General features: G+C 45.5%; 5 protein-coding genes across 8 annotated transcripts; 2 read left to right on the plus strand and 3 right to left on the minus strand.

The window, feature by feature from the left end:
• Nucleotides 1-292: 292 nt before the first annotated feature.
• LOC108051212 (pro-resilin) lies at nucleotides 293-2,831 on the minus strand. 2 transcript variants are annotated; one of them, XM_017133223.2, is made up of 4 exons: nucleotides 1,959-2,831; nucleotides 1,448-1,582; nucleotides 1,165-1,348; nucleotides 293-1,074 (listed from the first exon to the last, which is right to left on the minus strand). In XM_017133223.2, the coding sequence occupies exons 1-4, from the start codon at nucleotides 2,829-2,831 to the stop codon at nucleotides 530-532; spliced, it is 1,737 nt and encodes a 578-aa protein (XP_016988712.2). In that variant the 3' UTR covers nucleotides 293-529. The 2 variants fall into 2 exon arrangements, with proteins under 2 accessions (XP_016988712.2, XP_044312404.1); XM_044456469.1 differs by lacking the exon at nucleotides 1,448-1,582.
• A 1,527-nt stretch (nucleotides 2,832-4,358) lies between these two features.
• On the minus strand, nucleotides 4,359-4,925 carry LOC108051231 (vitamin K epoxide reductase complex subunit 1). The gene is made up of 3 exons (XM_017133252.1): nucleotides 4,756-4,925; nucleotides 4,605-4,699; nucleotides 4,359-4,552 (listed from the first exon to the last, which is right to left on the minus strand). Exons 1-3 carry the CDS (start codon nucleotides 4,923-4,925, stop codon nucleotides 4,359-4,361), a joined length of 459 nt encoding a protein of 152 aa, XP_016988741.1.
• A 2,637-nt stretch (nucleotides 4,926-7,562) lies between these two features.
• LOC108051268 (actin-like protein 53D) lies at nucleotides 7,563-8,966 on the minus strand. The gene is made up of 2 exons (XM_017133318.1): nucleotides 8,864-8,966; nucleotides 7,563-8,796 (listed from the first exon to the last, which is right to left on the minus strand). The coding sequence occupies exons 1-2, from the start codon at nucleotides 8,949-8,951 to the stop codon at nucleotides 7,655-7,657; spliced, it is 1,230 nt and encodes a 409-aa protein (XP_016988807.1). The 5' UTR covers nucleotides 8,952-8,966; the 3' UTR covers nucleotides 7,563-7,654.
• Nucleotides 8,967-9,138: 172 nt separating this feature from the next.
• Nucleotides 9,139-10,186, plus strand: LOC108051193 (superoxide dismutase [Mn], mitochondrial). The gene is made up of 2 exons (XM_017133203.2): nucleotides 9,139-9,318; nucleotides 9,455-10,186. Exons 1-2 carry the CDS (start codon nucleotides 9,284-9,286, stop codon nucleotides 10,071-10,073), a joined length of 654 nt encoding a protein of 217 aa, XP_016988692.1. The 5' UTR covers nucleotides 9,139-9,283; the 3' UTR covers nucleotides 10,074-10,186.
• A 560-nt stretch (nucleotides 10,187-10,746) lies between these two features.
• Nucleotides 10,747-12,634, plus strand: LOC108051208 (protein telomere ends associated-like). 3 transcript variants are annotated; one of them, XM_017133220.1, is made up of 4 exons: nucleotides 10,747-10,879; nucleotides 10,934-11,650; nucleotides 12,274-12,338; nucleotides 12,405-12,631. In XM_017133220.1, exons 1-3 carry the CDS (start codon nucleotides 10,797-10,799, stop codon nucleotides 12,332-12,334), a joined length of 861 nt encoding a protein of 286 aa, XP_016988709.1. In that variant the 5' UTR covers nucleotides 10,747-10,796; the 3' UTR covers nucleotides 12,335-12,338; nucleotides 12,405-12,631. The 3 variants fall into 3 exon arrangements, with proteins under 3 accessions (XP_016988709.1, XP_016988708.1, XP_016988710.1); XM_017133219.1 differs by having other exon boundaries at nucleotides 12,402-12,628; XM_017133221.2 differs by having other exon boundaries at nucleotides 10,777-10,874; nucleotides 12,402-12,634.
• The last annotated feature ends 623 nt before the right edge of the window (nucleotides 12,635-13,257 follow it).

Consider the following 13,257-nt stretch of genomic DNA (forward strand, 5'->3'; position numbering starts at 1 on the left):
AAATTTCTAAGTTAAAAAGCTGTTAAAGTTTAAAAAGACACTTGTTTTTCTTAGGGAAGTAAAAGTCTTTGGTCCTCAAACCTATTTTCCTTCGCTGAAAAAATATATTTTGTTTAAAAACGTCGAATGTATTGATATTCTATTTCTAATTTTCTAAAAACTGCCCAGTTTTTTATTTGTTTACCAAATTCCTATGATTTTTTGCCCAACAAAATTAAATTCAAGCCAAAGTTTTATATAAAAATATATATTTAATCTCTTTACTTACATCAGATATAGCTTTATCATTTCATTCTTTTTTTGGGTTATTTTTCGCACTTGCATTTACAACAACAGGGTCTTACGGCTACGAGGATGTGTGGATGTGAGGAGTAGTAATGGACAGAGGGCAGCGGGAAGGAGAGAAGAATGGGCACGAAGAGATGTCGAGGGGAGGGGGGACAGATCGTGGACATGGTTCTAGAAGGACTTACAACTAGGTACTGCTATAAGTTCGAGGGATCTAGCTTAATGTGTCTGGGAGTCGTTTCTAGTACCGATAACCGCTGCCATCGTTGTCGCCGTTCTGGCCACCGGGTCCAAAGCCATTCCGGCCACCCTGGCCCGGCTTGCCGCTCGAGTATCCCTGGCCATCTTGGTTGTCCTGGCCATTGGCGCCCGGACGGCCGCCTGGACGACCACTGGAGTACCCATCACGGCCCAGATCCTGGCCGCCGGGACGTCCACCGGAGTAGCTCTGATCACCGCCATCCTGACCGCCAATCACACGTCCACCGATGATGACACGACCGCCATCGGAGCCACCATTACCGTTGCCATTGCCTCCGTTTCCATTGCCGCCTGGCCTGCCATTGGAGTAGCCACCTGCTCCTAGATCCTGACCTCCTGGTCTTCCGCCTGAGTAACCATCGCGACCCAAGTCCTGGCCACCGGGACGACCACCGGAGTAACCACCTGCGCCCAAATCCTGGCCACCGGGACGACCACCGGAGTAGCCACCAGGTCCCAAGTCCTGACCGCCTGGTCGTCCTCCAGAGTAGCCACCAGGTCCCAAGTCCTGGCCGCCTGGTCGTCCTCCAGAGTAGCCACCTGGTCCCAAGTCCTGACCGCCTGGACGTCCTCCGGAGTAACCATCGCGACCCAAGTCCTGACCTCCGGGACGACCTCCAGAGTAACCGCCATTGCCGTTGCCATTGCCATTGCCAGGACGTCCGTTGGAGTAGCCGTCGGGTCCGAGATTCTGGCCGCCAGAGCCGCTGGGACCATTGGCACCACCGCCATCGTTGGCATCACCCTCGTAGCGGATCTGCGGCCTGTAGCCCTGCTGGTCGGCCTCGTACTCCACGATCTGCGGAAGAGAAGGGGAGAAGGGGGTTAGCAGTGACAGGAGGGGGAGGAGCAGTGGGTGGGTCCACGTCCACTCCTGTTGCCCGCCGCCGCCTCTTACTTGCTTCCTTCCGTCGGGCAACAGGACATTGTACTGGCCGGTGGTGAAGTCACCGTCGCGCATCTCTGAGTGCCCGAACGAGAGTCCGCTGGGCGCGTCCTCAACCTGGTAATTAAATTCGTACTTGGCGGGCTCCTAAACGCCGGAGAACGGAGCATGGAGCATGGAGCATGGAGCATGGAGCATGGAGCATGGACAGCGGATCATGGATCATGGAGAATGGAGAGCGGATTGGGGCGTGTGGAGAAAGAGAGAAACACAGAGAGATAGAGTGGCTAGGATCAAGAATTCAAATGTCTGGGGATGCAAGCTTTAAGCGCCAGGAGGCGGTGCAGGTGAGCGAGAACGATTCTACCAAAGATTTGCAAGGGCAGGTGTGCAGCGGTGTGGGCGGTGGAGTGGTGGAGTGGTGGAGAGGTATTCCCCTTGCTCCTTTCCACCCAGTGATCCCCGATAACAGATCCCGTGTTCCAGTGGCCAAAAACCCAATTCATAACTACCCGCTACTCACGTCGTTTTCGTAGTCAGCGCCGCCGGGTCCACTGCCTCCAGCACCGCCAGCTCCAGATCCAGAGGCCGGGGGTCCGTAGGAGTCGGAGGGACGGCCGCCAGGTCCTGATCCCGGCGCTCCATAGCTGCTCGAAGGACGCCCACCGCTGCCGTTGCCGTTGCCGTTACCTGGGGCTCCATAGGAGTCCGAGGGCTTTTGGCCCTGACCAGGAGCACCATAAGAGTCCGAAGGACGTCCGCCAATTCCACCTTGTCTCTGACCAGGAGCTCCGTAGCTGTTCGAAGGACGACCGCCACCGTTGCCGCCACCAGGAGCACCATAGGTGTCCGAGGGACGACCACCACTTCCGCCACCAGGAGCACCATAGCTGCTCGAAGGACGACCGCCGTTTCCGTTTCCGTTGCCTTGTCCTTGGCCAGGAGCTCCATAGCTGCCCGAGGGGCGACCTCCGTTGCCATTTCCGTTTCCGCCACCGGGAGCACCATAAGAGTCCGAGGGGCGTCCTCCAAATCCACCTTGGCCCTGACCAGGAGCTCCGTAACTACTCGATGGACGACCTCCGCCGTTGCCATTGCCGTTGCCGCCACCAGGAGCGCCATACGAATCCGAAGGCTTGCCGCCGAAGCCACCTTGCCCCTGTCCTTGTCCCTGACCCTGACCCTGGCCAGGAGCTCCGTAGCTGTCCGAGGGGCGTCCACCGTTGCCATTGCCGCCACCCGGAGCTCCATAGGAGTCCGAGGGCCGGCCACCCGGACCACTCTGACCCGGGGCTCCATAGCTGTCGGATGGGGGTAAATACGAGTTGACTGGTGGCTCCGGTCGCCCAAGGACCACCACCGCCATGAGCAGCGTCAGACCGAGTAACTTGAACATATCCAACTGGAGCTGCGGCTGCGGACTGCGGATGCTGATCGAATCTCTATGGGATGAGGCTTGCGCTTGGAAGCAGCGCCGAATTCTGACTGATCTCTGGCTGCTGCCACATGGCGTATTTATATGTGGCAAAGGCAAACTGAAAGTCTAGGATGCACACACCACACACACGAACTCGATTATGAGTTGGAGGTGGTTTTGGAGCGTGTGGCAACAGCTGCTGCCACTGCCACATACGATCGTCTTCGCAGAAGCGGTGGCTGATTCTATGCGGTCCACAGAAAAATCTCAATCGCCGAGCTTGCTCCACTCCACTCCACTACACTACACTCTACTCCACACCGCCCCGATCTCCGCCAGACTTCGCGTGAAGGGTGCCTCGGTTTCGTTTTCGTCTCGTGCTGATTTGCCTTCTTCTGGCGCACATCTTCTCGAGGCGCGGCGAGGTGGTGATTGTACTCTGGATCCTCAGTTGCGTTGGCCCAAAGTAGTCTACTCGGTCTACTCCACTCTCCACTGGGTGAATGTGTCGGCGGCGTCTGCCGTGGCTCACTCTCCCAAGCGAGTGGTTCGGTGGATTGGTGGATTGGTGGTTCGGTGGTTTACTGGTTGCTGTGACAAGCGCCGAAGTTTGCATTTGTTTGCCTTGTCAGAGCGAAAAAATAGTAAAAAGCCCAGCGACATATTGAAGAAGATCGTGTCAGCGGCGACCCCAATTGGGAGTAGGATCCGCATATGCGTCTGAAGGGTGTAGAAGGGTCGAGTCGATCGGATCGGATCAGATCGGAGATTGTGGAGATCTGCGGATAAGTTGAAGGAAGAAGGGCACCGTGGAACTAATGAGACTGATTCTTCTGATTGGAGTATCCATACGACAGCTCAATTTGATAGTTTACAACTAAGATAGTTAACTAGTAACTTTATTTTCTAAACAATTAAAGCTTAATTGTTATGATGGCAATGGAAAATCACATTTATAAATCCAGCCATGCAATGTCATAAATAAGTTTTTAAAGGATTTGCCATTGAAGGAACTAAACTTATTTCCTTTTTAGCACAGGAAATTCGTCAAAATATTACCTTGAGGGCACTACTTAGATTTGGCATACCCATTGTACTCCTACCCATTCATTGATTCAGTTATTCAGCCCAGCCGAATCGGAACCCAAGCCCACACAAAGGGATTCCCGAACTTATGGGAAATTAATTGCGCTGAGTTTTCGCAGTCCGCCCACCTTGTTAACTTGGCCAACTCGGTTGCCAGTAGCGCCATTCGCAGATCGCAGATCACAGATCGCAGCCTTCGCCGGCAAATGGGAACGTGCAGAATTAATTGCTCCACTACGTGCTTGGTCATGGGAGTTGGAAGTTGGCATATGGAAGTTGGCAGTTGCAAGTTGCCAGCCGAACATCCTGCTGAAAGCCAGACGTGTGGGTCAAAACGTCGACAGTTTATAATAACTCACTGGTTAGTAGCTCATCTCCAGCCTTTATCTTCTTCGTACTTTCATCAAATTAACACAAATCTTACAAATAGAGACGTCTATAGCGACGTAGGACTTCCTGAAAGAGCCATGTGTGTATTAAATAGATGGCCAGGCACACCAAACAGCAGTCGTAAAAGACGAACAGGAGCAGGAATCCCAGATAAACGCAGAGGAATAGGGTCAAAGTGCATATTACCAATTGGGCCAGGCACAGCAACTGATGTTCCAAAAAGGCTGTCAACGAGATTTGTTAAAATTAAATCTTTACATTTAGTAAAGGACTTACAGCTCAGAAAATAGAGCATGTAAAATGCACATCCAATGACTCCGTTGGGGAAATTCAGTTTGGTTATTTTACTAAGCCCAAAGCCTTCACCATATCTAAGAATTAAGAGGGTCACATAACTGAAGTCGAGTTTTAGTTCAAGAGATCTTACACTGATTTAAATACCACCGAGCAGCTAATATTATCATTCACATCGCAGAGGGGCTTGTAGTTCTCATCATCCTCCATTTTCATTTTCACGTACAGTGAATACACGGAGAGGGCCAGTCCACAGGCGCAAATCCAGCGCAGCCGGGAGGTTGTACTGTCCGCCTGCTCCATTGAGTCGCTGTTTGGATAATGAGCTCATTGCCGCAGGATTCCGACTCCCACCCAGATGCGAAAGGAAGGATGCCAGGACATTGCCTTCGAATTGACAACATTTTTGGCAGCTGCGCAATGGGAAAATACCCTTGTTATGGGTATAGCATAATTTGTAGGCCTCTGACAAAAAATAAGTAAAATATATTTTAAGGATTTTATATTTTATTTATTTATAATTAATGCAGATTTAATATTTAAGTTCTAAATCAATGTCAAGGATGGTAAGGTGTTCTTGTTTAGTTTTCATAAACGGAAATTTATAGATATATATAAATATATATGGAAAAATAAAAAAATGTATAGAAATCTATGGAAATCTATAGATATATATATATAAAAATGTATGGAAATCTATAGATATATATATATATATACAAATGTATGAAAATGTATACAAATCTGTACAACTTTATAGATATATAGAAATATATGGAAATATAAAGAAATGTATGGAAATAAATAGAAATCTATGGAAATTTATAAATATATAGAAAGATATGATTGGTAGGGTATCTTGGGCTCGACTTCCTTTGGTGCCATAGTCCTCTTGTTTTCCCAGTTGGGTTCGCATAAATTGGGCTTATTTAATTTGATATGACACGAGGGCAAACGCAACAGGTAATAAAAATAAACCACGCAGCTCGGGGCAGCTGGCCAAAGCGAACCATTTAAGTGGGGTTGCTGCCGGAGAAGGGAGAAGGGAAGGCCCCTTAGCCTGGGAACTATCGCCTCCGGATCATCGAACGGAACGTGCACATGCATCTGCGGCAAACAACATCGCATTAGGCCACGCTCCATTGCATGCATATGAAATTAGCGACTGCGGCGACATCATCCAAGTGCCAGAAGACTTGGCCAAATCAGGCTACAAGCTCATGGAGCCGCGACTCGCGGCATGACACAATGATGCCTCCATCTCCATCTCAAACTCCATCGCCATCTCCAACTTTGGCCCCCACCCACTCGCCATGATGTGCTCCGTGTCCCTTTTTAATTTATAGCCTCACGAATTTGAATCCATCTGTGTTCGGGTGTTTAATAAAAAGTAAGTAAATAAAAAGCAGGCCCATCCAAAGTGATATATAAATCCACGTTAGCCATGAGGTAACCAAGTGGAAACAATTTACAAAATTGCAGTAGCTCTGCCCCCAGGAGCGAAGTGAAGTGATGAATTTACGCAACCTTGGAGTCAGTATACTGCCACAAAAAACCAAATCAAAATCAAAACAGTCACCGCAGCCAGCGACTTGGCACAGATACCCATTTGACATGAAAAACCCTTTCAAGCGGCTGTCAACTCGATTCTTACTCAAAACCCAGTCTCACCTGGCCGATCGCATAATGATTTGCCACTGGAAATGGGCCAGGGTCTTATTAAACATTGCACTTCGAACGAAAGATGCATCAATGATTTTTATAGTATGTTTCTTGATTATATATAATATGTATCGCCCATCACCCTTTTGCTTTGTCAACTCCCCAATCATTGGAATGTAGAACGTCAATGGGTTCAGGTATCATCACATTTAAGGAAATGATTTAACTATTAAAATAAGAATTTTCCAGTATGAAAAATCTAAGCCATCACTGGATTTGATCTTCTCGCCTTGACATCGTTGCTAAGATGATCTTAAGGATTAGGTCCTTGGAGGAGCATGGACTTTCAATAAAGCTTTCTCTTGTTTCCCACAAAACCCGTTGGTTAACCTAACAAGGTTATTATTCCTTGGTTAATTTTTATATTGACATTTAATCAAACGAGGCCTTTCGTATATCATTTGTTAAGCTTAGCCAAATGGGCTCTAGTTTATGACGACTGATCTGGGGTCTATTCGGTGGGACTAAAAATAGAATAACCTATTCTGATTATAAATGTTGAATGCAGAGATAAGTGCCAGTCTGGTGCCTCAGCAGCTGCGATCCCCACCTCCGACTTCATATGATCTTCCGATGATCGGATGCGTTTAGAAGGGCTGAGGCTGAGGCTAATGCTAATGCTAATGCTGGTGCTAATGCTATGTCTTCATGGCTGTGCCGACGGTGCAGCTGCTGCTCTTCGAGCACGCGTGTGCTGTTTGTCTCCGTGGATCCGTGTTCGGAGTCGAGTGAAGAGCTCAAACAAAAGCGCCTCCAGCCTCAAGTGCAGCTGACTGCGAAATGATGGAGCTTGCCGATTATGATTGCGACTCCGAAGGTGAACGCTTGCAACTTGGCTTTTGTTGTCGCCCGGTGCACGTGCAACTGGAAGGAAGTTAAGGTTACTACGTGGTGCTCGATTCTCGCTGAGATGTGGAAATCGCACACATTCGAATGCGTCATTTGGCTTAATAAATTCCCAATTAATTAGAATCAAAGTGCAGCAGTTGTCAGCGAAATTTGATGCTAATGATTGCGTTTATATGAATATTTTAAGATTGCATTCGGCAAGATCGATGTCGATTTAAGAGCTATAAAACTGGCATTCCATTTAATATGTTGAATAATATTGGAAAATGGATTGGGATGTAATTTTAAGTAAAGTTTCTGAGCATCGCTACACTTGGGCATACAAACTGGTCCAATTCCAAGCGAACTATATGAAATTAATTTTGTAATATAAAGCCATATCTTTATTGCTCATTATGAACTGAAGTCTTATAATAAATAAACTCTCCCGACATTTAGCCCACTTCCATATTTTCGCTCTCCTAGAAGCACTTGCGGTGGACGATGGTTGGACCCACTTCGTCGTACTCCGTGCTGTCGATCCACATATTTTGGAAACTGGTGAGCGAGGACAGCACGGAACCACCGCACCACACGGAGAACCTGCGGTCCGGGCTGGCGTTGATCTTAATTCTGATGGATGGAGGTGCCATTTTGGTGAGGTCCCGAAGGAATCGGTGCTCAATATTGCGGAACATGGTCGTTCCACCGGAGAGAACAATGTTCGCAAACATATCCTTTCGCAGGTCCAAGTCGCAGTTGATGATCGAGTGGTAGGTGGACTCGTGGATGCCCATCACCTCCTGGCCCAGCAAACTGGGCTGGAAGAGAGCCTCTGGACAGCGGAATCGTTCGGTGCCCAGAGTGATCTTTTGACCATCGGGCAGCTCATAGCCCCCCTCGGATTCCGCCAGGTCTACTTCCTGGTCATAGTTCATGGACACGTAGCAGAGTTTCTCCTTGATGTCCCGCACGATTTCCCGCTCCGCCGAAGTGCTCATCTTGACACCCCTTTCCAGGAGCAGCTTGCACAGGTAGTCCGTGAGATCCCTGCCAGCCAAGTCCACGCGAACACAGGCGTGGGGCAGGGCGTATCCCTCGTAGATCGGTACCGTGTGGGTCACCCCATCCCCGGAGTCCACCACAACGCCCACAGTGCGTCCGGTGGCGTAAAGGGAGAGTACGGCCTGAATGGCCACGTAAAGGGCTGGCACCTGGAAGCCTTCGAACATGATCTCCGTCATCTTCTCCCTGTTTTTCTTGGGATTCAGGGGGGCCTCCGTGAGGAGCGCCGGAAAATCCATTGGATCCGCCCGGAGCAGCTCGTATGTGTGCTTCCAAATCTTCTCCATGTCCTCCCAGTTCCTGACCACCCCGTGCTCGATGGGATACCTTAGGGTGAGCATTCCCCTTTTACGAACTGCCGCCTCGCCAATAACGCTGTCTTCGATCAGTGAGTCCACCAGGACGTTCAGGTGACGTGGTCTGCCCACAATCGAGGGGAAGACCACCTGGGGAGTGTCTTCCGTGGAGAATCCGGCCTTGCACACCCCGGACCCGTTGTCAATGACCACAGCGGGCTGGCGGGCGGTACCCTCATCCTCACTGCTCATGTCTTCACAAGCTGCAGGAGGAAAAATTGACTTCGACTCTTCTTCGGCTTGGTTTGGTTTGGTTTTTATTCGACTTACTTGGTTGTAGATATTTGTAGAGAAGTTCCTGTGCCCGCTTATCGGTTATTTCGATTTTTATGCGTGAGGGAATTTTAAATGTCGACATGTTGTGTGCTATGTTGTTGTGTTTCAGCGGGGCTGACATTCAATAGACACGAAACTCTTTGTTAAATTCAAACGTGCCGCGCCTGAAACACAGTGTTGAGAAACAGTGTGCAGAAGTATGGATAGCTTGGAGTTGGAATCGAAAGGGGGATATCGATATTTGTCACATCACACACTGATTGCGATTAACCAATATTCTCGCTGGCTCACATCTCTAGAAAAAATAAAAAGCTTAAAACAGAACCAAAAAGCAGAAAACGTAAGCCTTGTTTTATTTGGTTATAAAACTCAGATAAGGAGCACACTCAATAAGCAGCTTAATAACTCGCAGAGATGTTTGTGGCCCGTAAAATCTCGCAGACAGCTAGGTAAGTTGCAGGTTCAAATGCTAAAGAGCTAAATCACTACCGGTGGATTACATAAATAGCGACAAATACTATTTATAATGGCGACCCTGATCTTGCAAACATACATATAACCCAAACAAATCTTAAATCTGAACAGCCTGGCGGTGCGTGGCAAGCACACTCTGCCCAAGTTGCCCTACGACTATGCCGCCTTGGAGCCGATCATCTGCCGGGAGATCATGGAGCTGCACCACCAGAAGCACCACCAGACCTACGTCAACAACCTGAACGCGGCCGAGGAGCAGCTGGAGGAGGCCAAGTCGAAGAGCGACACCACCAAGCTGATCCAGCTGGCCCCCGCCTTGCGGTTCAACGGCGGAGGCCACATAAACCACACCATCTTCTGGCAGAACCTCTCGCCCAACAATAGCCAGCCGAGCGAGGACTTGAAGAAAGCCATTGAGTCGCAGTGGAAGAGTTTCGAGGATTTCAAGAAGGAGCTGAGCACGCTGACCGTGGCGGTCCAGGGATCGGGCTGGGGCTGGCTAGGCTACAACAAGAAGTCCGGCAAACTGCAGCTGGCTGCCCTGCCCAACCAGGATCCCCTGGAGGCCTCCACCGGGCTGATCCCTCTGTTCGGCATCGACGTCTGGGAGCACGCCTACTACCTGCAGTACAAGAACGTGCGCCCCTCATACGTGGAGGCCATCTGGGACATCGCCAACTGGGATGACATCTCTTGCCGCTTCCAGGAGGCAAAGAAGCTCAGCTGCTGAATATCATATACACCTGTATGTCTACTCTAGCATAGTCGGATCGAAGATCCCAAATTGTAGTCTGAGTTGCAACTAATAAATTAGAAACAAAACGTCTGTTGATTAAAAATGTACGTTAAATTTTGAGTTTTCTTAAAAACCGGCGGTATAATTATCAACAAATTTCCCCGAAACTTGGTTTTAGTCGGTGCGCATTTTTATTCCGTGCATATTGAAAGAAGAAAGATTTTCTATGTAGTTTAATTTTTGACCCATTTTTTATATTTATATATATTTAAAATATATGGTCTCGCTACTTAGTTTGGGAATAGGAAAAACTAAGCCCAAGCTTACACTGAATAAAATTGAAAGAAGAAAGATGTTCTATGTAGTTTAATTTTTGACTCATTTTTTAAATGGGGAAAAAATTTATGAAATAAATATTTATAAAATAAAAAAAAAAATTTATGAAAGAAATATTTATAAAATAAATTTTTTTCCCCATGTAAAAAATGGGTCAAAAATTAAACTACATAGAATATTTTTCTTCTTTCAATTTTTTTCAGTGTAAGCTTGGGCTTAGCTTTTCCTATTCCCAAACCTAAGTAGCGAGACCATATATTTTTAGGATCCACGGTATTTTTTCTAATATTTGGTAATTGGTCTTCGCTTTACTTTTATATTGGCTTTTCTTGCGACTTTCACATATCAGAGTAAAATTTTTCAAAATAATCATCAAGTACAATGGCTGTGCGAAACCATGAAAACGGAAATGGAGAGGGAGTATATCCCAACCTTTCAGAAGGTGTTATAGTGGAAGTGGTCAGGTGAGTGACTTTTTTTTTTAAACAACCACATTACCAACTTTGTCCTCTTTGCAGTCGTGGGTCATATATTTTCCCCGTCTCTTTCGAAACGTTCGCTGCCAGCGTTGATAATAGGAAGATCGTATTGGAGATTATGAAGAACGAGGAGTTGTGGAAAATGGCCCTAAAAAAAGTGTACATGGATTTTTACATTTTTCCGATGAGACGAACCGAAACAGGATATTTTAGGGAAGGGATAGATGAGTCTAGGCTGATGCAATTTGGCATTCCCGCTCCCACTCCCACTACCCTTCCCCTTCCCAATCCCACTCCCACTCCCCTTCCCACTCCCCTTCCCACTCCCCTTCCCACTCCCCTTCCCACTCCCCTTCCCACTCCCCTTCCCACTCCCACTCCCACTCCGCTTCCCAGTCCCACTCCCCCTTCCACAACTCCTGTGCCGGAGGAGGGCACCGAAACAAGAGATGAAACAGTTCCTACTCCTGGCTGGCACTATCCGGTGTCGTTCCGTTATTTCAAATCCCACGTAACAAATATGCAAGAGATTGTTAAAAAAATGAAAAGGATGGAGAAGTATAAGGATATGACACCGGAGATGTACTGCCAGGTGTATTACCAGCAATTTTACAAAGATTATCGCATTAGACAAGAAATTGAATGTCGCTTTCGGATGTGTCCCGGGTGTGTGCGCAACAAACTTAATGCGTTTGTGTACCAAATGGGCAGGCCTTCTTACTCTTGCCAGATTGTGGAGGAGGGTCAAGACGAAAGGTGAGTAAATTATATTGTTATATTTTAAAAACAAACAAAATATTTTTATATTTAATCTTTAATTTATCTTTTTTGAATAATTTAATAAAAAAAGAAAAAGTGTTCAATAATAAAAATAAAAATAGTTAATTAAAACCCAATTGTGCCAATAATTTTGTTCTGGTCAATTTTTTGGTTCTTTATTTGTATTAAATTATTTATAAAAGATTAATCAATGAAGTCACTTGTATTTAACTGGAAATTAATGATTATATATAAAATGTTGTTATTATACCCTTGCAGAGGGTATTATAATTTAAAATTTAAGAAGGAGTAAAAAAAAAAAAAATTTTTTAAAAAAAACCCCATATAAAAAAAACCCCCCCTCCTTCCCTCTTTCCCTTTTTCCCTTTTTTTAATTTTTTTTTAAAAAAAATAAAAAAAAAAAAAAAAAAAAATTTAAAAAAAAAAAAAATTAAAATTTTTTTAAAAAAAATTTTATAAAAAAAAAAAAAAAAAAAAAAAAAAAAATTTTATTTAAGTTTTAGCATATTATTTAAAGAAAAATAGTCTTAAAGTTAAAAAGTCATACTGTGCCAACAATTAAGTTATTCACTGTTTATTTATTCGTTCATTAATTCTAGGACTGAAATGCCTCCGCCTGGGACAGATCCAAGCAGCCATGTCCATCTCGATGCTCCATAGGAAGGTAAGAAAATTACTTTTTTTGATCCCATTTTTTAAAGCTAATTAATGTATATTTATTATTCAGAAGCACAAGAGGAGGACGGGGAAGGAGCTGTGGCAGCAGTGGTGACCGGGGATCCACCCACCCCACATACTAAAGACGCGGAAACGCAAACCGCCCCCCCAAAGTCTATCGACTTACAAGTACTTACTGACTTGGGGTATGACGAAGAATTTTTTAGAAAAATGTTGCGATTTACCCGAGATGTGATATCAACATCCATCGTTTGAATTATAAAGTTCCTTTCTAAAATATATAAATAAATATGAATAAACAAAATATTTTTATTGTTAAATACAATTGAGTTTATTTATTTTTCTTTTATAAATAATTTAATAAAATAATATAAAACAAAAAGTGGACCAAATTTCTCTGAATATTTTTTTACTTGTTTACTTTATCGATTAACCCACTTTTTTTTAGAACAGCAAGCATTTTTATACCCTTGCAGAGGATATTATAATTTCAGTCAAAAGTTTGCAACGAGCCGGATATAAGCATTGATATAAGCATGTCCGTCTGTCCACCTGTCTGTTTCTACGCGAACTAGTCTCTCAGTTTTAAATATATCGAATTGAAACTTCGCACACACCTTTCTTTCCTTTTCACGCAGTATATACATAAGTCGAAACGGGATCGGCCGACTATATCCTATAACTGTCATATAACTGATTGATCGGAAATGCCATAACTTTGTTGTTTGTAAAGTTAGGAACCTGTGATTTTCTATGGTTTTATATTTGGCCAATCAATCCGACCTACCAAATTTCATAAGGATCGGCCGACTATATCCTATAACTACCATATAACTGATTGATCGGAAATGCCATAACTTTGGTGTTTGTAAAATTAGGAACCTGTGATTTTCTATGGTTTTATA

The sequence above is a fragment of the Drosophila rhopaloa genome, unplaced genomic scaffold (assembly GCF_018152115.1).
Source record: "Drosophila rhopaloa isolate 14029-0021.01 unplaced genomic scaffold, ASM1815211v1 contig_115, whole genome shotgun sequence".
NCBI lineage: Eukaryota > Metazoa > Arthropoda > Insecta > Diptera > Drosophilidae > Drosophila > Drosophila rhopaloa.

What these genes read in the sequence shown, in the direction of transcription:
- LOC108051212 (XM_017133223.2), bottom strand. Translation starts at nt 2,831, where the DNA reads ATGTTCAAGTTACTCGGTCTGACGCTGCTCATGGCGGTGGTGGTCCTT. An exon ending in GCGCTGACTACGAAAACGAC is followed by an intron (nt 1,583 to 1,958) that starts GTGAGTAGCGGG and finishes TCCGGCGTTTAG; the next exon opens with GAGCCCGCCAAGTACGAATT. An exon ending in CAATGGCGGTTACTCTGGAG is followed by an intron (nt 1,075 to 1,164) that starts GTCGTCCCGGAG and finishes GCTACTCTGGAG; the next exon opens with GACGACCAGGCGGCCAGGAC.
- LOC108051231 (XM_017133252.1), bottom strand. Translation starts at nt 4,925, where the DNA reads ATGGAGCAGGCGGACAGTACAACCTCCCGGCTGCGCTGGATTTGCGCC. An exon ending in TCGGTGGTATTTAAATCAGT is followed by an intron (nt 4,700 to 4,755) that starts GTAAGATCTCTT and finishes CTTAATTCTTAG; the next exon opens with ATATGGTGAAGGCTTTGGGC. An exon ending in CATGCTCTATTTTCTGAGCT is followed by an intron (nt 4,553 to 4,604) that starts GTAAGTCCTTTA and finishes TCTCGTTGACAG; the next exon opens with CCTTTTTGGAACATCAGTTG.
- LOC108051268 (XM_017133318.1), bottom strand. Translation starts at nt 8,951, where the DNA reads ATGTCGACATTTAAAATTCCCTCACGCATAAAAATCGAAATAACCGAT. An exon ending in CTACAAATATCTACAACCAA is followed by an intron (nt 8,797 to 8,863) that starts GTAAGTCGAATA and finishes TTCCTCCTGCAG; the next exon opens with CTTGTGAAGACATGAGCAGT.
- LOC108051193 (XM_017133203.2), top strand. Translation starts at nt 9,284, where the DNA reads ATGTTTGTGGCCCGTAAAATCTCGCAGACAGCTAG. An exon ending in AAAATCTCGCAGACAGCTAG is followed by an intron (nt 9,319 to 9,454) that starts GTAAGTTGCAGG and finishes AAATCTGAACAG; the next exon opens with CCTGGCGGTGCGTGGCAAGC.
- LOC108051208 (XM_017133220.1), top strand. Translation starts at nt 10,797, where the DNA reads ATGGCTGTGCGAAACCATGAAAACGGAAATGGAGAGGGAGTATATCCC. An exon ending in GTTATAGTGGAAGTGGTCAG is followed by an intron (nt 10,880 to 10,933) that starts GTGAGTGACTTT and finishes TCCTCTTTGCAG; the next exon opens with TCGTGGGTCATATATTTTCC. An exon ending in GAGGAGGGTCAAGACGAAAG is followed by an intron (nt 11,651 to 12,273) that starts GTGAGTAAATTA and finishes CATTAATTCTAG; the next exon opens with GACTGAAATGCCTCCGCCTG.